Source organism: Pseudopipra pipra, chromosome W (assembly GCF_036250125.1).
Source record: "Pseudopipra pipra isolate bDixPip1 chromosome W, bDixPip1.hap1, whole genome shotgun sequence".
Taxonomy (NCBI): Eukaryota; Metazoa; Chordata; class Aves; order Passeriformes; family Pipridae; genus Pseudopipra; species Pseudopipra pipra.
In genome coordinates, this window is record NC_087580.1 from 26,743,634 (window position 1) to 26,763,042 (window position 19,409).

The 19,409-nt window shown below is 50.9% G+C and overlaps 1 protein-coding gene and 1 pseudogene across 1 annotated transcript; both read left to right on the plus strand.

Moving 5' to 3' along the window:
• Positions 1-19,409, plus strand: part of LOC135405598 (zinc finger protein 850-like) — a 598,288-nt pseudogene that overhangs the window by 418,188 nt on the left and 160,691 nt on the right.
• Positions 1,737-2,705, plus strand: LOC135406428 (olfactory receptor 14A16-like). Its single transcript, XM_064640819.1, has one exon. It carries the CDS (start codon positions 1,737-1,739, stop codon positions 2,703-2,705), a length of 969 nt encoding a protein of 322 aa, XP_064496889.1.

A 19,409-nucleotide genomic window follows, 5' to 3' on the forward strand; every position in this document is an offset into this window, starting at 1 on the left:
GCATGAAGGGCAATGTGTCTGCAGTTGGTGCAAAGATCTCCTAACGCTGGCACATCCCACTCCCTGCTGCACCATCCCAGCCACATCCCAGCAGGGTTCCCTTCTCCCAGGGATGGTTGCAGGGTTGTGAAGCCGGGCTGTGCCACCCAGGCTGCCCCAAGCTGTCCTGCAGAGCAGGGTCCTGCAGCCCAGGGCTGTGCCGGGGCAGGAGCTCTGCCACTGCCAGGGGCAGCTCTCAGCCGGGCTGGGGAGCTCCCTCAGGGCTGGGCAGAGGCTGGGGGTGGAAAGAGCAAAGCCTGGCAGGGCAGGGCAGGTTTCTTCTGCTATCAAGCAAGACTTCCATGGGTCAGGGCTGCTCACAGAACCAGAGCACTCCAGGATATTTTCCAGGGGATACTTCAAGGGGAAGGTCCAAGGAGGGATTTCTCTCAAGCTCTCAAGCCACATGCCTGGTGGTTTGAGTTCCAGAGGGAACTGTGAGGAGCTGCTCAGGGCTGGGAACAACTTGCTGGCACTGTTGGTGTCTGGCAGGTGGCCCAGCTGGCTCAGGGTGACGCTGCCCTGAGTACCCAGTGGGCTCTGCCCTGGCCTCTCCCAGCTGGACCCTCCCTTTGCATTTCCCTAGTTCTCAGCTTGCCCATGGTCCTGAAGTTGTTCCCTCCTTCTTTCAGTCAGACTCACTGGGAGGGGAGTTCAAGCTACACAGTCCAACACTGATCCTGGGATTCCCCTATGGCAGGTGTGTCCCTGGGAATGAGACATTCCCATTGTCCTCTGCCCTGTGGGGTGTGGGCAGTGAAGTCTGTGAGCCTGGGTAAGGAGCTCTTTTTCCCTCAATCAGACCCCGTCATTAGGACACTTGGCTCTTTTCTGAGGTGTCCTTCCAAGCTGGGAGCTGCCCTCAAGAATGCAAATCCTCCCAGCACAGCTGTGTTCTCTGAAAGCCCCAGTGGAGAGGGGCAGAGATGCTGTGCCCATGCCAGGAGATGCTGTTGGGTTGGGGAGGTGAGCCATGGGTGTCCTTGGCTCCAAGTGGGGTGCTGAGCCCTTGAGACATGCTGAGACCTTGAGGGGTCTGGGATGGATCCCTCTGCTCTCAACAGTGTCTGGTGGCTTTTCAGACCCAAATGGGAGTGTCATCAATGTCCATCTCAGGAAGAAGCAAAGCCAGAGCAGTTGGGAACAAGGGAGAGGGACAGACCAGCTCCCTCACTCTGCACTAAGCCCCAGAAAATCCTCCTGCCTGGCAGGACCTGCTCTGTTCTCCCTGAGTGCATCAGAAGTGCTGAGGGGTTCTGACATCCAGGAACACTCCTCAGCAGAGATGAGAGAGTCTAAAAAAAAACAAACCCAAGCTTCTGAAACTGCCTTCTGCTCTCTTGGTTCTTCTGGGAGTGCAGATGCTGACAAGCCCTTTTGCAGTAGGAGCAGTTTCATCTGACACAGCTGAACACCAGGACGGGCCCCTGTGCCCACCATGCCCATGACCCCACCGGTGCAGAGCAGGGCTGACCCCTCACAACCAGTGGGCAGAGGGTCTGCTCCTCATGGAAGATGTAGTGAGCCCCGAGCAGGGCTCCAGCCCTGGAGCTGAAGGAGAGACTCCTAGAAAAGGAAAACCAAAGGAGCAATGAGAGGGGTGTTGGAAAGTGGCTTTGAATTTTCTCAGAATGTTCTGCCCTAACTTGTCACTGTTATTTCCTACTTGAACAGTGCCCCACATCCAGAGTCAACAAATGTGCAACAGCAGCTCCTTCAACCAGTTCCTCCTCCTGGCCTTTGCAGACAGGCGGGAGCTGCAGCTCCTGCACTTCTGGCTCTTCCTGGCCATCTCCCTGGCTGCCCTCCTGGCCAACGGCCTCATCCTCAGCGCCGTAGCCTGTGACCACCACCTGCACACCCCCATGGGCTTCTTCCTGCTCAACCTCTCCCTCACAGACCTGGGCTGCATCTGCACCACTGTCCCCAAAGCCATGCACAACTCCCTCTGGGACACCACAACCATCTCCTACACAGGATGTGTTGCTCAGGTCTTTTTACTTTTCTTTTTCATGTCAGCAGAGTTTTCCCTCCTCACCATCATGTGCTACGACCGCTACGTTGCCATCTGCAAACCCCTGCACTACGGGACCCTCCTGGGCAGCAGAGCTTGTGCCCACATGGCAGCAGCTGCCTGGGCCACTGGCTTTCTCTATTCTCTGCTGCACACAGCCAATACATTTTCCCTGCCCCTGTGCCAGGGCAATGCCCTGGGCCAGTTCTTCTGTGAAATCCCACACATCCTCAAGCTCTCCTGCTCACACTCTTACATCAGAGAATTCAGGCTTCTCTTGTTTTCCATCTCTTTAGCATTTGGTTGTTTCATTTTCATTGTTTTCTCCTATGTGCAGATCTTCAGGGCTGTGCTGAGGATCCCCTCTCAGCAGGGACGGCACAAAGCCTTTTCCACCTGCCTCCCTCACCTGGCTGTAGTCTCCCTGTTTATCAGCACTGGCACATTTGCCTACATGAAGCCCCCCTCCATCTCCTCCCCATCCCTGGATCTGGTGGTGTCAGTCCTGTACTCGGTGGTACCTCCAGCACTGAACCCCCTCATCTACAGCCTGAGGAACCAGGAGCTCAAGGATGCCCTGAGGAAACTGATAAGTGGGTGTTTTTCAGAAGCAATAAACTCTCCTTCTTCTGCATGTTATCCATCTCATTAAAGGCCAATTCTTTTACAGACTTCATTAAAGGCCCACCATATCTTTTCTATTTTTTGCTCCTGGCAGGGGCACTATTTTTCTGAGAATTTGTTCACACCAAAAAATCTTTATGTATATAAATATATATATAAAGATATATATATATAAAAGTATATATATATATATTTATATATATGTAAACACCATTTTCAATTCAGTGTTTGCCTTTCTAGCCTGGCCCAGAGGCTGTACAAATCAGGAACTGTACTTACTGTGTGCTTAAACTAAATAAAGAACTATGCATTGACTTCTTTGCCTGACATCTTTCCTCTCTGACTTCTCTGCAGCTGCAGGGTCTTTGCCTCTGTGCAGAGCTGGGCCAGAAGAGAGTCCCAGCAGAGCAGCACTGCCAGGGAGCAGCAGCCCTTCTCCTGCGTGGCCTCCTCTCCCTTCCCTTCCACACTGTCCTGCAGAGCCCTGTGTTGTTGGAGGCCTCAGTGCTCTGGCAGTCGGTCCCAGTCCTGCTGCAGGACTGTCCAGGGACTGCAGGCAGGGACAGCCACGGGCACTGCTGGCACAGAGCTGACCTCTGCAGCAGCACTGCCATCCTGCAGGGGCATCTCCTCAGGCCAGGGCCTCAAAGCTTCCATCTGCTTTCCACTTTGCTCTCCAGGATGTGCCCAACACAACGCCCTGCAGAGGAAAACAGCAGTGACCAGCACAAGGGTGGGAGTGCTCAGGGTGGGGGCACCCAGCAGTGCCCTGGCACAGCCAGCGCCGCTCCCAGCACTGGCCTCTCACCCCAGGCCATTGGGCTTGTTCTTCCCTCCAAGGAGGGACATCAAATGACCAGCTCAGGAGTCCATGTTTGCACTGCATGCACAAGACATGCCCCTGTGTCACGGCTTGGGGCTGAGGGGGTGGAAGGCATAGACAAAGTTGATGGCAGAAGCCGTCTCATTGAGCTACGAGGGGAAGAAAGGACCCCATTGCTTTCTAAATTCCTTCTCAGAGAGGAGCCTGGGGGTGGCTGGATCCAATCTTAAGCTCAGAGTTTGATTTAAATTGAGGAATTATAGAGGTGTGATTCAAACACTTTGTCCTGCAGGTTTTAGTGATGGCAAATCAGAAATATTTCTATAAAATGAATTGTTTATTATGACAAATGAACAGAAAATTGATCACACAATTGAATAGATGAAAGACCTTAAAAAGAATTATTTCCTGCAGAGTATAAAAGCCAAAAACCTCCTAGTACTATAGTGTACAATAGGACAGTGCAGTCTATCAGTCATTCTCCTAAAGTATTGGATCAAAGCCAGCAAAAAGAAACAATCCTGAAGCAGACATTGAGGTAACTCACCCCATAACAACAGGGGGTAGTTCTCTCTCTTTCACTTAACCCCTGGGCAGTGACCATGAAGAGCTGTCCCTGCTTCATGGCAGAAGCTCCACACACTTCAAGGAAGTCTGTGGAAGAATCTGCCCCATGACAGTTGGACGGGGCTTTTCTAGTTATCAAGGGTTTGACTGCCAGACATATTTGCAGGCCAGGGAGCAGCTTATCTGTCAAATCTTGCTTCCAAAAGCAGGATGTGTGTTTGAAGTTTCAAGAAGTATTTTGGGTTTAGCATAATTCAACATTATGCTAATTCAACATTATTCAACACCAGCAGTGACTCAATACAGAGAGTGTGCATTGTTTGCATTCTCTGACCAATTTTTAGGTATTGTCAGAGCAGAGCATCCTGCCAGAAATGGCCCCTTGATTTCCATGAGGTTGCAAAAACTCTGAGGGTTCCATTTGTTCCATGAGGCCCTGCTGCATCACAAAACCTCCTTGATTCCACGATGTTCCAGAGTATCCCAGGGTTCCCTTGGCTCCAAGAGGCTCCCCAGTGTCCCACCGGCCCCTGGATTCCAGGAGGCCCTGCAGTGTCCCAATGGCCACTCGGTTCCAGGAGCCACAGCGGCTGCCGCCGGCGTCTGTGCCCGGAGCCGCCGCTCCCACGGGGCTGCCGCACTCACCGCCGGGGTTGCCGCTCGCGCAGCCGCCGCTCTGCCCCGGCTGCACCGGGACCCGGCACCACCTCGGGCCTGCGCTGCCGCCTCAGCGGCCACAGGGACACAGGGATGGGGGACCTTTGCTCTGACACTGAGGGGGCCTGTCTTTGTTCTGCTGGGGTCTGGGCTTTAGGAAATTGCTGTTCATTTTCCTGCTCCACTGGAACACCTCCGGAATTCCAAAGGTTTCCTAATCCAGGGGGAGGGGTTTCTATGGCATCGGAGGTCTTGCCCCTCGGGACACATTTCAATAAACCATCCAGCTGATTTGGATGGGTGTAAGAGCTGGGGAACACAGGATAAGGAGTCATCCCCTGAAAACCTTGGAACATTCCCTGACTGAATGGTGACCCAAATGAAACAGTTTGGATACAATTCCCAAATATTTGGGAAACTCCATTCATTCCTGACCCCAGGATGGAAATTCAGCAGATAACTAAAGCCAGTCCCCTTGGGAGCCCACAACCAGCGGGGCTGAGGGAGGCCCTGGCAGCTCCCCAGCACCTCCCTCTCAGTGGGACACCTCTGGCAGCCTCTCCCAGCTCGGGAACCCTCCAGTTTGCAACACTCCAAAGATCATCACTGATGCCCAGGACAATTCTGATCCCCCTCCACAAACACTCCTCCAGCTGTGCCCCTTGTCTGGTAGCAAACACAAAGGGATTTGGGGGAGTGTTTCCCTGACAACAAGGAGAATTTGGGAGAGGGACCTTTGCACACCCAGCTCTTGATGTGTCCACACATCTCTGCCTGGGTGTGGGTGTGAATTGACTGTGGTGTGAATGTTGTTGTTGTGAATCTATAATTCAGTCACTGTTAAAATTACAGCACATGCTATTGAATCACCTGATAACTGTTCAATTGGTCAATGATTAAGTGCTACTAATGTCTTTTGTCCCCTTATCTTTGGATCCAAATCCTTCCTGCCCTGACCCTCTTGCATCCGAAGGATCTGTGTAAATCATTCCCTTTCATCAAAAAATATATATTTTTCATGACTTTCACTTTAAAGTCATCCTCCTTAGCTAAACTACAAAACAACTCCAATTAGCTCTAGAAGTCTTGAAGGCATGAAGACAATTAAAGGAAGAGAAAGAAATTGTTTTTCAGTGTTTTAATGAGCCCCACGGTGTTTGGAGCTGCATCAGCTGTCAGTCCAAGATGGACCATGTCAGAACTGGTAAGGTTGGGGGGTGAGGAGCAAGTTTGATCATACAGGGTCAGTGTGGATCTCCTCAGAAGACACTCAGCATCAAGATCACTTGAACAACTCTATCACCTCTTCTCTGTACTGAAAAAATATCCATAACTGAATTAAAAAAAATACAAATTTTGAAGACTTGTTTTGAAATTGCCTTGAAGACAATTAAAGGAAGACAAAGAGATCCTGAGGGATTTCTGGAATTTAATGAGCCCCACGGTGTGTTTGCAGCCCAGCCCATGATCCTGAGGTGCTGAGAGAAGATTGAAGCAGCTGCTGAAGAAGTCAGAAGCCAAAGTCCAAGTGCCTTGAAGCATTGCTGGGCCCCACTGAGGGCAGGCACTGACAAAGCCTCCCCAGGGACTCCTTGGAGCAGCTCCTTGGAGACCAGGAGTGCAGGCAGACAAAGGCTCTGGGCAGGCCCCTGCAATGCTGAGCAAAGCCTGCCTTGGTTTTGTGGAGCACAAAGGCCAAGGCCTGAGCCCCAGGCCCTGGCCCAGCAGATCCTGTCCCTCCCGGCTGGCTCAGGGCTGTTTGGGGGGCACTGGGATGGGAGGGGGAGGAACAACAAAGGCCCAAAACTGGGCAACCCCTGCCAGGCTCCTGAGGGAGGGGCGAGGCAGAAACCAAGTGCAGAACCTGCCAGGCAAGTTGCTTGTGGTGGCCTGAGTGGCAGAGGCAGCTGCCAGAGGCAAGGGGACAAAGGCCTGGGTGCCTTTGGGCCTTGCAGCCCTGCCAGAGCCCTTGGCCATCTCTCCTGCAGGCTGTCCTGCCCTGGCCCTGCTGCTGCTCTGGCCTTGCAGGCTGCACACACCCCTCCTGCTTTCCCACCCCCTCCCAGCAGCATTTCTAGACCCTCCCTGATGTCTCTGCACCAGCTCTGCCTGTTCCCTGGAACACAAAGCCATGGGCTGATCCTGACTCCCTCTGGGTGACCTCTTGCACCACAAGGGTCCCCATTGAGTGACATTTCTTTTTCCTCACCTTCAGTCTGAACTTTCCAGGCTACTCTTTGAGGAGATTTCATTGTATTTCCAATGCAGAGAAAAGCTCATTCTTGTCAGATCTCCTCTAGACCCTCTCCAGTTCTTCCTCATTCCTCCAGAATGGGGAACCTCACAGACAGACAGACCAGTCCAGATGTGGTGACCCCAGGGCTGAGTCCAGGGGGGTGACAACTCCCTTGTCTGGGTGCCCACACTCCCCCCAAGGCAGCCCCATGTGCAGTTGGCCTTAAATCAAGAGGCCATTCTGATTCTTTGTAATGTCACGGAATCAAGTGGCGCCGTGACACTGCAGGGCCTCCTGGAACCAAAGGAATGCAGGGACACTGTGGAATCTCATGGAACCAAGGGCCCATTGTGACAAGGGCCCATTCCATGACTCTTTGGAACAAAAGGAACTCTGAGACATCTCAGAACCCCGTGGAACCAAGGGGCCATAGTGACACTTAAGAGTCTCATGGCACCCACTGTGCCTCCCCAGAACTCCATGGAATCAAGCAGAGCCGCTGCCTCCCCCCCGCTGCCCCGCTTGGACACCTCTGGAGTCAGCGTGTTCTTGGGCAGCACAACTGATCTCAGACCAGAGAGTTTCCCACATTTTGCTTTGTCCTCTCTTTCCCCTGGTTTTGTTTTTTGTTCTTTGTTCATTCAGGGGGAAAATGGGGAAGGGAGGCACGTGTGGATCCCTGTTTTTAACTGTTTACAAAAGGGAGTTGGGTCGGGGGGGAGAGAGGAGGCAATTTCTCTCTCTGCTGTTGCTTTGAACTCTTCTGTTGGTATTGCTGTTTTTGCTGCTATATTTCTTGTCAGTCAACTCTTATTTTTTCACTTATACCTCCTTGTATTTTGTCTCCCTGTAGTTGTGGGGAATAAAAGTGGAGTGAGTTAATTTGATTGGAGTTCCTGCCCCAAAATGTTTCTTTAAACCAGGACCGGTTGCTCAAGGGCTCCCTGAAATTTGGCATCATTCACAAAGGACTTGAAAACACATTTTGTCCCAATGTACAGAGAGATAATAAAGATGTTCTACAATGGTGTTCAAGGGCTGGTCACTGAGGGATTTCACCAGGAAGTTGCTGCCAAGAGGACTTTGTACCATGGATTTGATTTGAAACTCTTCATTCAGCCAACTTCCCACCCACCACATCTTCCACTTCTTCAGTCCAGCTCTCACCAGTTGGCCATAAGGAGATGACAGGAGACCATGTCAAGGGCCTTGATAAAGTCTGGGCCCAAAACATCCCCTTATTTTCCCTCCCACAAGGGTTCTGCAATTCCTGCCTTGTCCTTCCAATGCCTGAGAATGACTGCAGGAGGACTTGCCCTATCCCCTTCCCAGCCTGACCAGTCTGGAACTCTCCCAACCCTCTTTGCTGCTGAAAAACCTCGATATGATTAACTACTCAAAGAATTTTGTATCTTTAAGCTGCAAAGTATTTGTTTATTCAATGTGAGAGCAACCCAGCTCATGCTGGATAAGCTTGCTCTACCTGAATGTGCAAAAGGAAGCCATTTTATACACTTTAGATACAAGGTTAAATCATTTAACATACATATTAATAAGTAGGCTAGTCTCTGGGTGGAGTCTTTCCAGGCATGCACAGTCTTCTACTCTGGGGATGTTCTTCTCAAGCCTTCATCCCTCTGGTGGTCACCACGGATATCTTCCTTGATTTGACCTCTTCAATTTTCTTTGTCAGGTGACCTGAATTCTTCAAGCTTGCAAAACCCTGGCTTTGGGCCTTCTATATCCTATTCAAATGTCTTGTTTACCTAATTTATTTCCATGTGTGTACTGCTCCTTTCTATAATAAGTTCTTTGGTCCAGTGAGCAGAACAGAACATGATATTAACCAGTGCTCCTGAAATGTTCTTCTAGCAACACAGGTATTGGGGTTTCTTAGCAGGCCAAGATATCTCAGTTAACTCTTTTAGGCCTGGCTCCCGTTTCAGTGGCTGTGCTGGTTTCCAGAGGCTTCTGGCTTCCCAGGCAAAGCCAAGGCAAGAGCAGGTGGGAAGGGGCTGCGCTGCTGCTGCTCCTGCCCGAGAGCCCCGGCTGGGCCGGGGACGGAGCCCACGGCGCTGCAGCTCTGCCTCCTCCAGAGCCGGGGGGCTTTGGAACCAGGAATGACAGGGGGGGAAACAAAGGGGGCTGGGGGGCTGCACTGATGGTCACACTCGGGCCACCGTCAGCAGAGAGCTTCAGCCCCCCCAAATTAAAGCAGAGGGAAATGGTGCAAACTGTTTCATTTCAACCTTTCTTTACTCACTGATATAAAATGACCCAACTAAAAGGAGGACAAGCAGGGCCTGATCCCATGTCCTTTGGGAGAATCCCCACAGCTGGTGCTGTAAGGGGCTGTGAGGGGCCGTGAGGGCCTGTGAAGGGCTGTGAGAGCTATGAGGGGCTGTAAGGGGCTGTGAGGGGCTGTAAGGGACCATGAGGGGCTGTGAGGGACCATGAGGGCCTGTGAGGGGCCATGAGGGGCTGTGAGGGGCCATGAAGCATCGTTGTTGCCTAAAACCAGCTCTTAAAGAAACCGCTAAGACTCAATTTGTGAGTTTTAATAGGCAGGCATTTTTATTACAACACTGCGTGATTTCAGCTAACTAGGTGCCCTGGGAATCAGTTCACCAAAGTGAACACAGAGGTATCTTCACTCCTGCTTCTATGTCAGCATTACATGGTTATCCATTTTTTGTTCCCTGCATTCCTGTTACATATTCAGGGCATTCACAGACACACTGGACCTGCAGCTCCCAACACTTCATTAGCATATATACATATCTTTATAAGGTCTCTGAGGGGCTTCATCGAGCGTCTTTGGTGGTCTTCTCTGTTTGGAGTCCCCGAAATTCCAAGTGACTGTCTTATGAACTCCTTTGAGACAGTATTCCTGGTTATAAATATACCTGCTGCTTCAGCTCCCTTCTTCATTTTTCTCTCACCTTGCTTGGACGATTTCTCTAAATTGCACACGGTAATTTTCTGTGACACATTTTGTTGCAAAAACTATTAGTTCTTGTTACATCTCCACACCCCAATATCAAACCAGTCAGGTCTTATACATGGGTGCAGAAGGAGAGCGTGGAAGTTGAAAGAGAGCAGCTCAGAATAAGTTCTGGTGCTCCCTGGCAGTGCTGCTGTGCTGGGTCTCCTTTTCTCTATGCATCTGCACACAGGGACAGTCCCTGCTACTTCAAAAGTACCAGAGGAAGGATTAAATCCAAAAAAGTTTCTACAAGAAAATTAGTTTTTTTGAAATCCATAAATTACAATTCCTCATTTAGACAGTATCAGAATCAAATTCAATAGCAGACAATGAATTAGAAAGGGCAGGAAGAAAAACATTTTCTTTTGTGGAAAAAAATTATTGCAAGAAAAAAGAGAACAGCTCCCAAAAATTATTGCCATAAGAAACCTGAGAAGGCAGGCTGGGCCATCCATTCTGAATGTTATGGAGCAGAAAAAAGAAACATTTTTGCTTCTGAAAAACATCAAGTCATCATTTTCTTCAGTGTGTCCTTGAGCTCCTGGGTCCTCAGGCTGTAGATGAGGGGGTTCAATGCTGGAGGAACCACAGAGTATAGAACTGACACCAACAGATCAAAGGATGGGGAGGAGATTGAAGGGAGCTTTAAGTAAGTAAACAAGCCAGTGCTGACAAACAGTGAGACCACGACCAAGTGAGGGAGGCACGTGAAAAAGGCTTTGTGCCGTCCCTGCTGAGAGGGGATCCTCAGCACAGCCTTGAAGATCTGCACATAGGAGAAAACAATGAAAACAAAACAACCAAACACTAAACAGGCAATAATCACAGTGAGCCCGATTTCCCTGAGGTAGCCTGAGTGTGAGCAGGAGAGCTTGAGGATGTGTGGGATTTCACAGAAGAACTGGCCCAGGGCATTGCCCTGGTACAGGGGCAGGGAAAATGTATTGGCTGTGTGCAGCAGAGCATTGAGAAACACAGTGGCCCAGGCAGCTGCTGCCATGTGGGCACAAGCTCTGCTGCCCAGGAGGGCCCCGTAGTGCAGGGGTTTGCAGATGGCAACGTAGCGGTCGTAGCACATGATGGTGAGGAGGGAAAACTCTGCTGACATGAAGAAGGCAAAGAAAAAGAGCTGTGCAGCACATCCCATGTAGGAGATGGTTCCGGTGTTCCAGAGGAAATTGTGCATGGCTTTGGGGACAGTGGTGCAGATGGAGCCCAGGTCTGTGAGGGAGAGGTTGAGCAGGAAGAAGCCCATGGGGGTGTGCAGGTGGTGGTCGCAGGCTACGGCGCTGAGGATGAGGCCGTTGGCCAGGAGGGCAGCCAGGGAGATGGCCAGGAAGAGCCAGAAGTGCAGGAGCTGCAGCTCCCTCCTGTCTGCAAATGCCAGGAGGAGGAACTGGGTGGGGGAGCTGCTGTTGGACATTTGTTATTTCTTAGCACAGGATCTGTTTCAGAAAAGGAAAGGACAAGGAACAGTTAAGACAGACCTCTGTGAAAAAGCCACTCCATTCCTAAAGGAAATCAATGTGTCAAATGTCACCAAATGCACTGCCAAGGAGTCAGTTTTGCTCTGTTGCAGCTGGACATGGAACTTTTTTGGTAGAGCTCTCATACACACAAGGAATGTCAGATGTAAGAGACCTTGAATACAAAAGTTCCATCTCTACTGTAATGACTCAGAAGAGCTGGGGCTGCAGAGCAGAAGCTTAGTCTGAGTTTAGAATAATTTTGCCTGTGTTTTCTATTTCTACCATCACATCTGGGAAGGTTCTTTTCCACTGCAGGAATCCTCATTTCTATGGCCCAGCACACAGTGCCCAGCAGAGCTGCAGGGAAGGGATCCCAGAGCTGCCTGAATGCCCCCTCCCCCAGGCCTTTGGGAGCTCTTGCCCCCCACTCCCTGCCCAGGGCTCTGCTGCCTGGAGCTGTCCCTGCCAGCAGCTGCTTCCCTTGGCCCAGGGCTGAAAAAGTAACACTGATGCTGTCTATAAGACAATTTCAATGTCTGACACTCTCAGGTTCAATCTCCTCTAATCTAACAGAGTTCATGTTTCAGTGTCTCCTCCTGTGCTCAGAGATAGATTTCTCTGTCACAGTCAGCACCCAGACAACCCAGAGTATAACACTGAAAGAACTGGTTCATTTTATTTAAGGTACCTCCTGTCTGTCTGTGCCTCTTGCAAATACCTTCTGGGAAATTTCCTGCTTTGATCTGGAGCTGTGACCAGCCCTCATCCCTGCAGCCCACTTTGGAGATCAGAAGGACTCTGCCCTGCTCTGCCCTCCCAGGAGCTGTTCCTTCCCCACAGCCCTTCTCCCCCAGCCCCCACCTTCACACCCCACCGCCAGCCCTGGCACAGGGAACCTTCTGGCCCTGGGCCTCTGATGGGGCAGCAGCAAGTCCTGCTCTGCAGCAGCTTCTCCTGCTGCACCCCAGCAAATCCAGCAGAGCCATCCTGACAGCTCCTGCCACTGCTGGCATTGGCAGCTGGGAGAGGCACTTGCAGGAACTCACCTGCACTGCTCTGCAGCCAGAGCCAGACCGTGGCAAAGGGCTGGCAAGGTTCCTGCCCTGAGCAGCTCTGCCCTGTCCTCCCACCCCAGGATCCCTTGAACCTCCTGCTCCCTTCTCCTCTCTGCCCTTGCTGCCTGCAGCTCCTGCCCTGCTCTGCCATATGGCCACTTCCCCTGCACTGCAGGAACTGGGAGAGTCCTGGGGAAAGATCCTAGAAGCTGTGGGATGTGTCAGCTTTAGGAGATGCCTCCAGGAAGGCAAGTTGAACTTTCCCACAGCCAGAGAATTCTTCCTTCAAATCCTGGGAAGGTTTCTCCTGTAGTGAGAGCTCAGTCACCTCCCAGCCCAGGCTGCCTCTCATCTCTCTGCCTTCTCTCCTGTGCCCTGGGTGCTGCAGGCAGTGCCCTCAGCCCTGCTGGGCTGTGCAGAGGAGCTGCTCACCAGCAGAGCTGTCTCTTTGAAGCTCTTCTTGCTTGCCAGGAGCTCCCTGTGTGCCAGGAGCCCAGCCCAGCTCAGCAGCACAGCAACAGCCCCAGGCAGCCCTTGCTCTGCCCCTCTGGGCTCCCTCCAGCTGTCCCTGGGGCTCCAGGGGAACCTGCTGGCACACAGCTTAAGGAAATAATGATATGCCTTCTCTCAGCTGGGCACAGACACTTCTTTCAGCACTGTCATTTCTCCAAACACACACAGAGTTCAAGAGTCCCCTTTTCATGTCCCATCATTAGACAGGAAACCCAGACAGTGCCCAGGAGGGATCTCCTTCACCTGCACTGAGGGAAGGGACTCAGCTGAGTCAACAGAGGTGTCTCCATGTGGCTCTGCAGACCTGGGGCCAGAAGGACACTCAGCTCCCTCCACAACCCCCATGGGCTGGGATTCCTCCTGCCCCACTTCAGTGGGCCCAAAAGAGGCACCTGCAGGTGACTCCTTGTCCCAGCTCCCATGGCAATGAAGGAAGACCAAAGCCAGGAGTGACCTGCTGGGACACAAACCCCTGGTTCCTTCTGAGGGGCCAGAGGTGACCAAGATTCCTGCTGGGAACTGCAGGCTGCAATGGAGCAGTTCCTAGGGACAGGGCAGCAGCTGTGGGATCTCCTTGGAGGCTGCTGGGACATTGCTTTGGCCAACTTCAGTGGCAGAAGGTGCCCACATGTAGGACAAGGGAACCTGTCACTGTTCCTTCTGTCCAGGGCAGCCCCTAGAGGTGCTCAGGTGACCAAACGGAGTCAGGTGGCACAGGGAGAGAGGTCTATCTCCTGTTCTTTCTCAGGGTATTTTCTACAGGTACTCAGAGTACAATGGCAGTTGTCTCATAGACATCTCTTCACTGCTGAACCTAATTGAGGGCAGCTGAGCCTGGACTGAACAGCCAAAGAGGGACCTGTAGTGCAGGGGAGGTGCCAGGGCTCTGCAGCACAAGTGCAGCAGCTGCCCTGGACAGCACAGGGCCTGTGCAGGGACCCCGTCCCCATTCCCAGCAGTTGTGGGACAGGCACCACCCAGGGCTTCTCAGACACATTGGGGGCCTTTGGGGCAGGGAGTGAATCCCAGCCCTGCAGGGACACAAAGGCTGTCCCTTCTCTGCCCAGCCAAGGCCGGGCCAGGCACGAGTCCAAAGCACATCAGCCCAGGCTGTCCACACTTGTTTCCTCCCTCTGCTGGCTCTTCTCTCCCCCAGCATTTCAGCAGCATGTGCTGATCTCCTCAGGGATCAGGCCTGGGATTTTCCCCCTGGGCCTGAGTCCCAGCACGTCCACCCCCAAGGCCATTGTCAGCAAAGCCTCTGCACACCCCAGCTCTCGGGGCTTTCAGAGCAGCTTTCCCCACTGCAAGTCTGTTCTTACCCCCGGTGCCCCCGCTGAGGGGCTGCAGCCAGACAGGCCCCAATGCCCTGTGTGTGGGGCACAGGCAGGAGGAGCTGCAGCCCCAAGTCTCTCTTCATTCCACTTGCAGGCAATAACAGCCCAGGCCTGCTGAGACAGTTCCCAGGTTGCAGGGCTGTGATGGGTTGGGAGAGAAGGCCAAGGAGACACAGGAGACAAAGAGCAGGAGAGAGGTGTCCTCAGCAGGAAGGAGCTTCTTGGAGCTGTGCAGCTGCTCTAGGGGATGAACAACTTGGGTGAACTTTTGTGGGTGAGGGTCAGAGGAGAGAGTGGTTTGGGTGAGCTTGTGGAGTGAGACAAAGATCCCATTCAAGTTGGCTTTGATAACCCTGGAATTCACTGGAAAGGCACCACGACAGGATGCAAAGAGTCCCAGAGGTTTGTGCAGAGTCTTGGTGAAGATACTCCTTGGGACACAGGCCTTTAGAGCACAGCTGCCAGGCTGGTGGACAACAGGGAGGCTCATCTGCATCTGCTTCTCTCCAAGAGGAACCAAGAGGTTGCCATAGTAACTGACTGTAGAAATGGGAATGTATGCTGGTTGCCATGTTAACTGCCCATAGCAATGGAAATGTCTGATGGTTGCCATGGTAACTTACTGTAACAATGGAAAGGTGTGCTGGTTGCCATGGTAACCGACCATAGCGATGGGAATGTGTGATGGTTGCCATGGTAACTGACCATAGGAACAGCAATGTATGATGGTTGCCATGGTATTTGACTGTACCAGTGAGAGGTATGATGGTTCCCATGGTAACTGATAGTAGCAATGAGAATGCATGATGGTTACCATGATAACCAACTGTACCAGAGGGAAGTATGATGGTTTCTGTGGTAACTGACCGTAGCAATGGGAATGTATGCCGGTTGCCATGGTAACTGACTGTAGCAACGGCAATGTATGCTTGTTACCATGGTAACCGACCATAGGAATGTGACTTTATGATGGTTGCCATGGTAATCGAGCATAGCAATGCGAATCTATGGTGGTTGCCATGGTAACAAACCGTAGCAATGGAAACGTATGATGGTTGCCATGGTAACCGACCATAGCAGTGGGAAGTATGATGATTGCCATGGTAACTGACTGTAGCAATGGAAATGTGTCATGGTTGCCATGGTAAACTGACTGTAGCAACTGGAAGTATGATGGTTGACACAGTAACTGACCAGAGAAATGACAATGTATTGTGGTTGCCATGCTAACAGACTGTACCAGTGGGAAGTATGTTGTTTGCCATGGTAACTGACTGTAGCAACGGGAATGTATGATGTTTTCCATGGGAACTGACCGTAGCAACGAGAATGTATGTTAGTTGCCATGGTAAACAATCATAGCAATGTGACTGTATGATAGTTTCCATGGTAACTTACCATAGCAATGCTAATGTATGATGGTTGCCATGGTAACCTACTGTAGCAAAGGGAATGTATGGTGGTTCTTATGGTAACTGACCGTGGGAATGAGAATGTATGTTGGTTGCCATAGTAACTGACCACAGCTATAGGAAGTATGATGATTACCATGATAACTGACTGTAGCAATGGGACTGTATGATGGTTGCCATGGTAACCGACTGTAGCAATGGGAATGTATGATGGTTCCAAGGTAACTGACAGTAGGAACGGGAATGTATGATGTTGCCATGGTAACCAACTGTAGCAAGACGACTGTATGATGGTTGCCATGGTAACTGACCATAGAAACTGGAATTCACATGGTTGCCATGCTAACTGATCGTAGCAACATGGCTGTATGATGGTTGCCATGGCAACTAATTGTAGCAGTGGACCATATGATGGTTGCCATGGTAACGAACCACAGCAATGGGGATGTGTGATGGTTGCCATGGTAACCAACTACAGCCATGGGAATGTGTGATGGGTACCATGGTAACTGACAATAGCACTGGGAATGTATGGTGGTTGCCATGGTAACTGACCGTAGCAACAGGAATGTATGATGATTGCCTTGGTAACTGACTGTAGCAATGGGAATGTATGATGGTTGCCATGGTAACTGACTGTAAGAATGGGAATGTATGATGGTTTCCATTGTAACCGACCATAGCAATTTGATTATATGCTGGTTGCCATAGTGACTGACCATAGCAATGGGACTGTATGATGGTTGCCAGGGTAACTGACTGTGGAAATGACAATGTATGATGTTTGCTATGGTAACTGACAGTAGGAATGGGAATGTATTATGGTTGCCATGGTAACTGACAGTAGGAATGGGAATGTATTATGGGTGCCATGGTAACTAACTGTAGCAAGGGGAATATATGCTGGTTGCCATTGGTAACTGACTGTACCTGTGGGAGGTATGATGGTTGCCGTGGTAACTGACTGAAGCAATGGGAATGTATGCTGTTTTCCATGGTAACTGCCCATAACAATGGAAATGTCTGATGGTTGCCATGGTACCTGACTGTAACAATGGAAACATATGCTGGTTGCCATGGTAACTGACTGTAGTGATGGGAATGTATGATGGTTGCCATGGTAACTGCTCATAAAAATGGAAATGTCTGATGGTTGTCATGGTAACTGACTGTAACAATGGACATGTATGCTGGTTGCTATGGTAACCGACCATAGCAATGGGAATGCATGCTGGTTGCCATGGTAACTGAGCGTAGTGACGGGGATGTATGATGGTTGCCATGGTAACCGACCATAGCAGTGGGAATGTGTGATGGTTGCCATGGTAACGACCGTGGCAATTGTAATGTATGCTTGTTGCCATGGTAACTGACCGTAGCAGTGGGAAGTATGTTGGTTGCCATGGTAACTGACTGTGGTAACGGGAATGTATGATGGTTGCCATGGTAACTGACCATAGCAATGGGAATGTGTGACAGTTGCCATGGTAACCGATTGTACCAGTGTGAAGTATGATGGTTGGCTGTAGTAACTGACTGTAGAAAAGGGACTGTATGATGATTACCATGGTAACTGACTGTACCAATGGCAATGTATGATGGTTGCCCTGGTAACTTACCATGGCATAGAGAATGTATGCTGGTTGCCATGGTAACCAAACATACCAGTGGGAAAGTATGATCATTGCCACGGTAACTGACTGTAGGAATGGGAATGTCTGATGGTTGCCATGGTAACTGACCTTAGCAATGGGAATGTATGGTAGTTGCTGTGGTAACTGACCATGGCAATGAGAATATATGCTGTTTGCCATGGTAACTGACCATAGCAGTGGGAATGTATGATGGTTGCCATGGTAACTCACCGTAGCAATGGGAATGTGTGATGGTTGCCATGGTCACTGACTGTAGTGACAGGAATGTATGATGGTTGCCATGGTAACTGACTGTACCAGTGGGAAGTATGCTGTTTACCACAGTAATTGACTGTAGCAATGGGAATGTATTATGGTTGCCATGGTAACCGACCATAGCAATGACAATGTATTATGGTTGCCATGGTAACTGACTGTGGCAATGAGAATGTATTCTATTTGCCATGGTAACTGACCATAGCAATGGGAATGCATGCTGGTTTTCAAGGGAACTGTGATTTCCTTAGACTATGAGCACAATATTTTCATCTGCAAAAACATTAGTGAGTGTCCAGAGATCTCCCAAGATGGGGTTTAAATGTCTCAAGCACATGAGCACTAGAGAGGGGCTAAGGAGCTGTGGCCTCAATGGTGTGGAGACTGAGGACAGCACAAGACAGCCCTGAGAGGGCTTGAAGGGTGGATTTAGAGATGGTGGATCCTTTTGTCAGAGCAGAAAAGAGCATGAGAAAGAAAGAATTAATGCCAAGTGCAGCTGGAGAGGTCCCAAGTAGACATGAGTGTATCGGGGAGGGGTTACTTTATCAGGGAAAAGGTCTGAGATATACAGACATGAAAAATGGACACCGTTGCTAGTTCAACAGAAAAAACCAATATTTATTACAAAAAGGTGGCCAAGAAAATAAACAAACCCAAAAGGGAGGAACGAGGAGAGGAATCAGCCCCCAGCACGATCTCCCCAGTTACCCAGCTGTTGCCCATAAAGTTATCTTACCAACCTAGCATACCTATAATTACCCAGAGCAGAAGCGGCATCCTCGGAGAGTCAGTAAGTTAACAAGCTGGCAAGCGCCAAAAGGCAACGTTGTCCTTGAAGTAAACTAGCTCTCGCCAAGGAAGCACTATCTGCTTTTTAAACAATTAATTGAGAGACCACAACCTCCCCAGGTGTGGCCAGCACCGCCCCACCAGATGCCCTCAGTCCCACCTCCCAGTTATGTCAGTGCATCTCTTCTGTGCACGCGTGAGAACTTCGGAAATCCACACACGCATGTGCAGAGTGTTTTGGGGGTCTATCTTAATTGAGTCTGGGGTCGAGCCTTCCTCACTTCATCATCACTTTCTCCTGCAAATGCCCTTGACGGAAAAGTAACCAATCACAGAACACCAATTAAAACAGTTTATACAAAAAGCTCTCAAGGACAACTTTCCTGCTTATCAGTGCTTGTTTTCCCATAACTTGGCAGGGAAAGAGCAAAGCTTTCACAAGTGGCAGGGCCAAACACAGACCAAAAGTATCAGCATAAATTCCCCCTGGTACACATGAGGAAAAAGGAATTTCACTCCATGGAAAATGCTGTGCTGGAACACGTCACCCAGAAAGAGTCTGGATGAGCCCAAGGCTTTGTGTGTGCAGGAAGAGCCAGGGAGGACGCAGAGATGTCAGTGCAGGAAGGTGCCAGCCAGGTGGGGCAGCCGGGGGGATGACGACAGCCTGCAGGGAAAGGGGCAGGGCATGGACACCGTAGGACAGCCTGGGCTGGAGAGGAGACAGGGAGGGGGAGAAGCTGAAAGGCCCTGACAGAGCCACCTTCTGCAGGCCTTTGGCCATGGCTGCTGTCTGTGCCCCTGATGCCAGGAGGAGGGGAGTGGCCCTTGCAGCCCTGGGGCCTCATGGCCTCCTTGTCCCTGCTCAGCAGCCTGGCAGGTGCCACCCCATGGTCCTGCCCTTGGCATTGCACATCCCACATCCCAGTGCCCCAGGAAGAGCCCTGAGGAATGAGGCAGGGACAGCATCTGCCT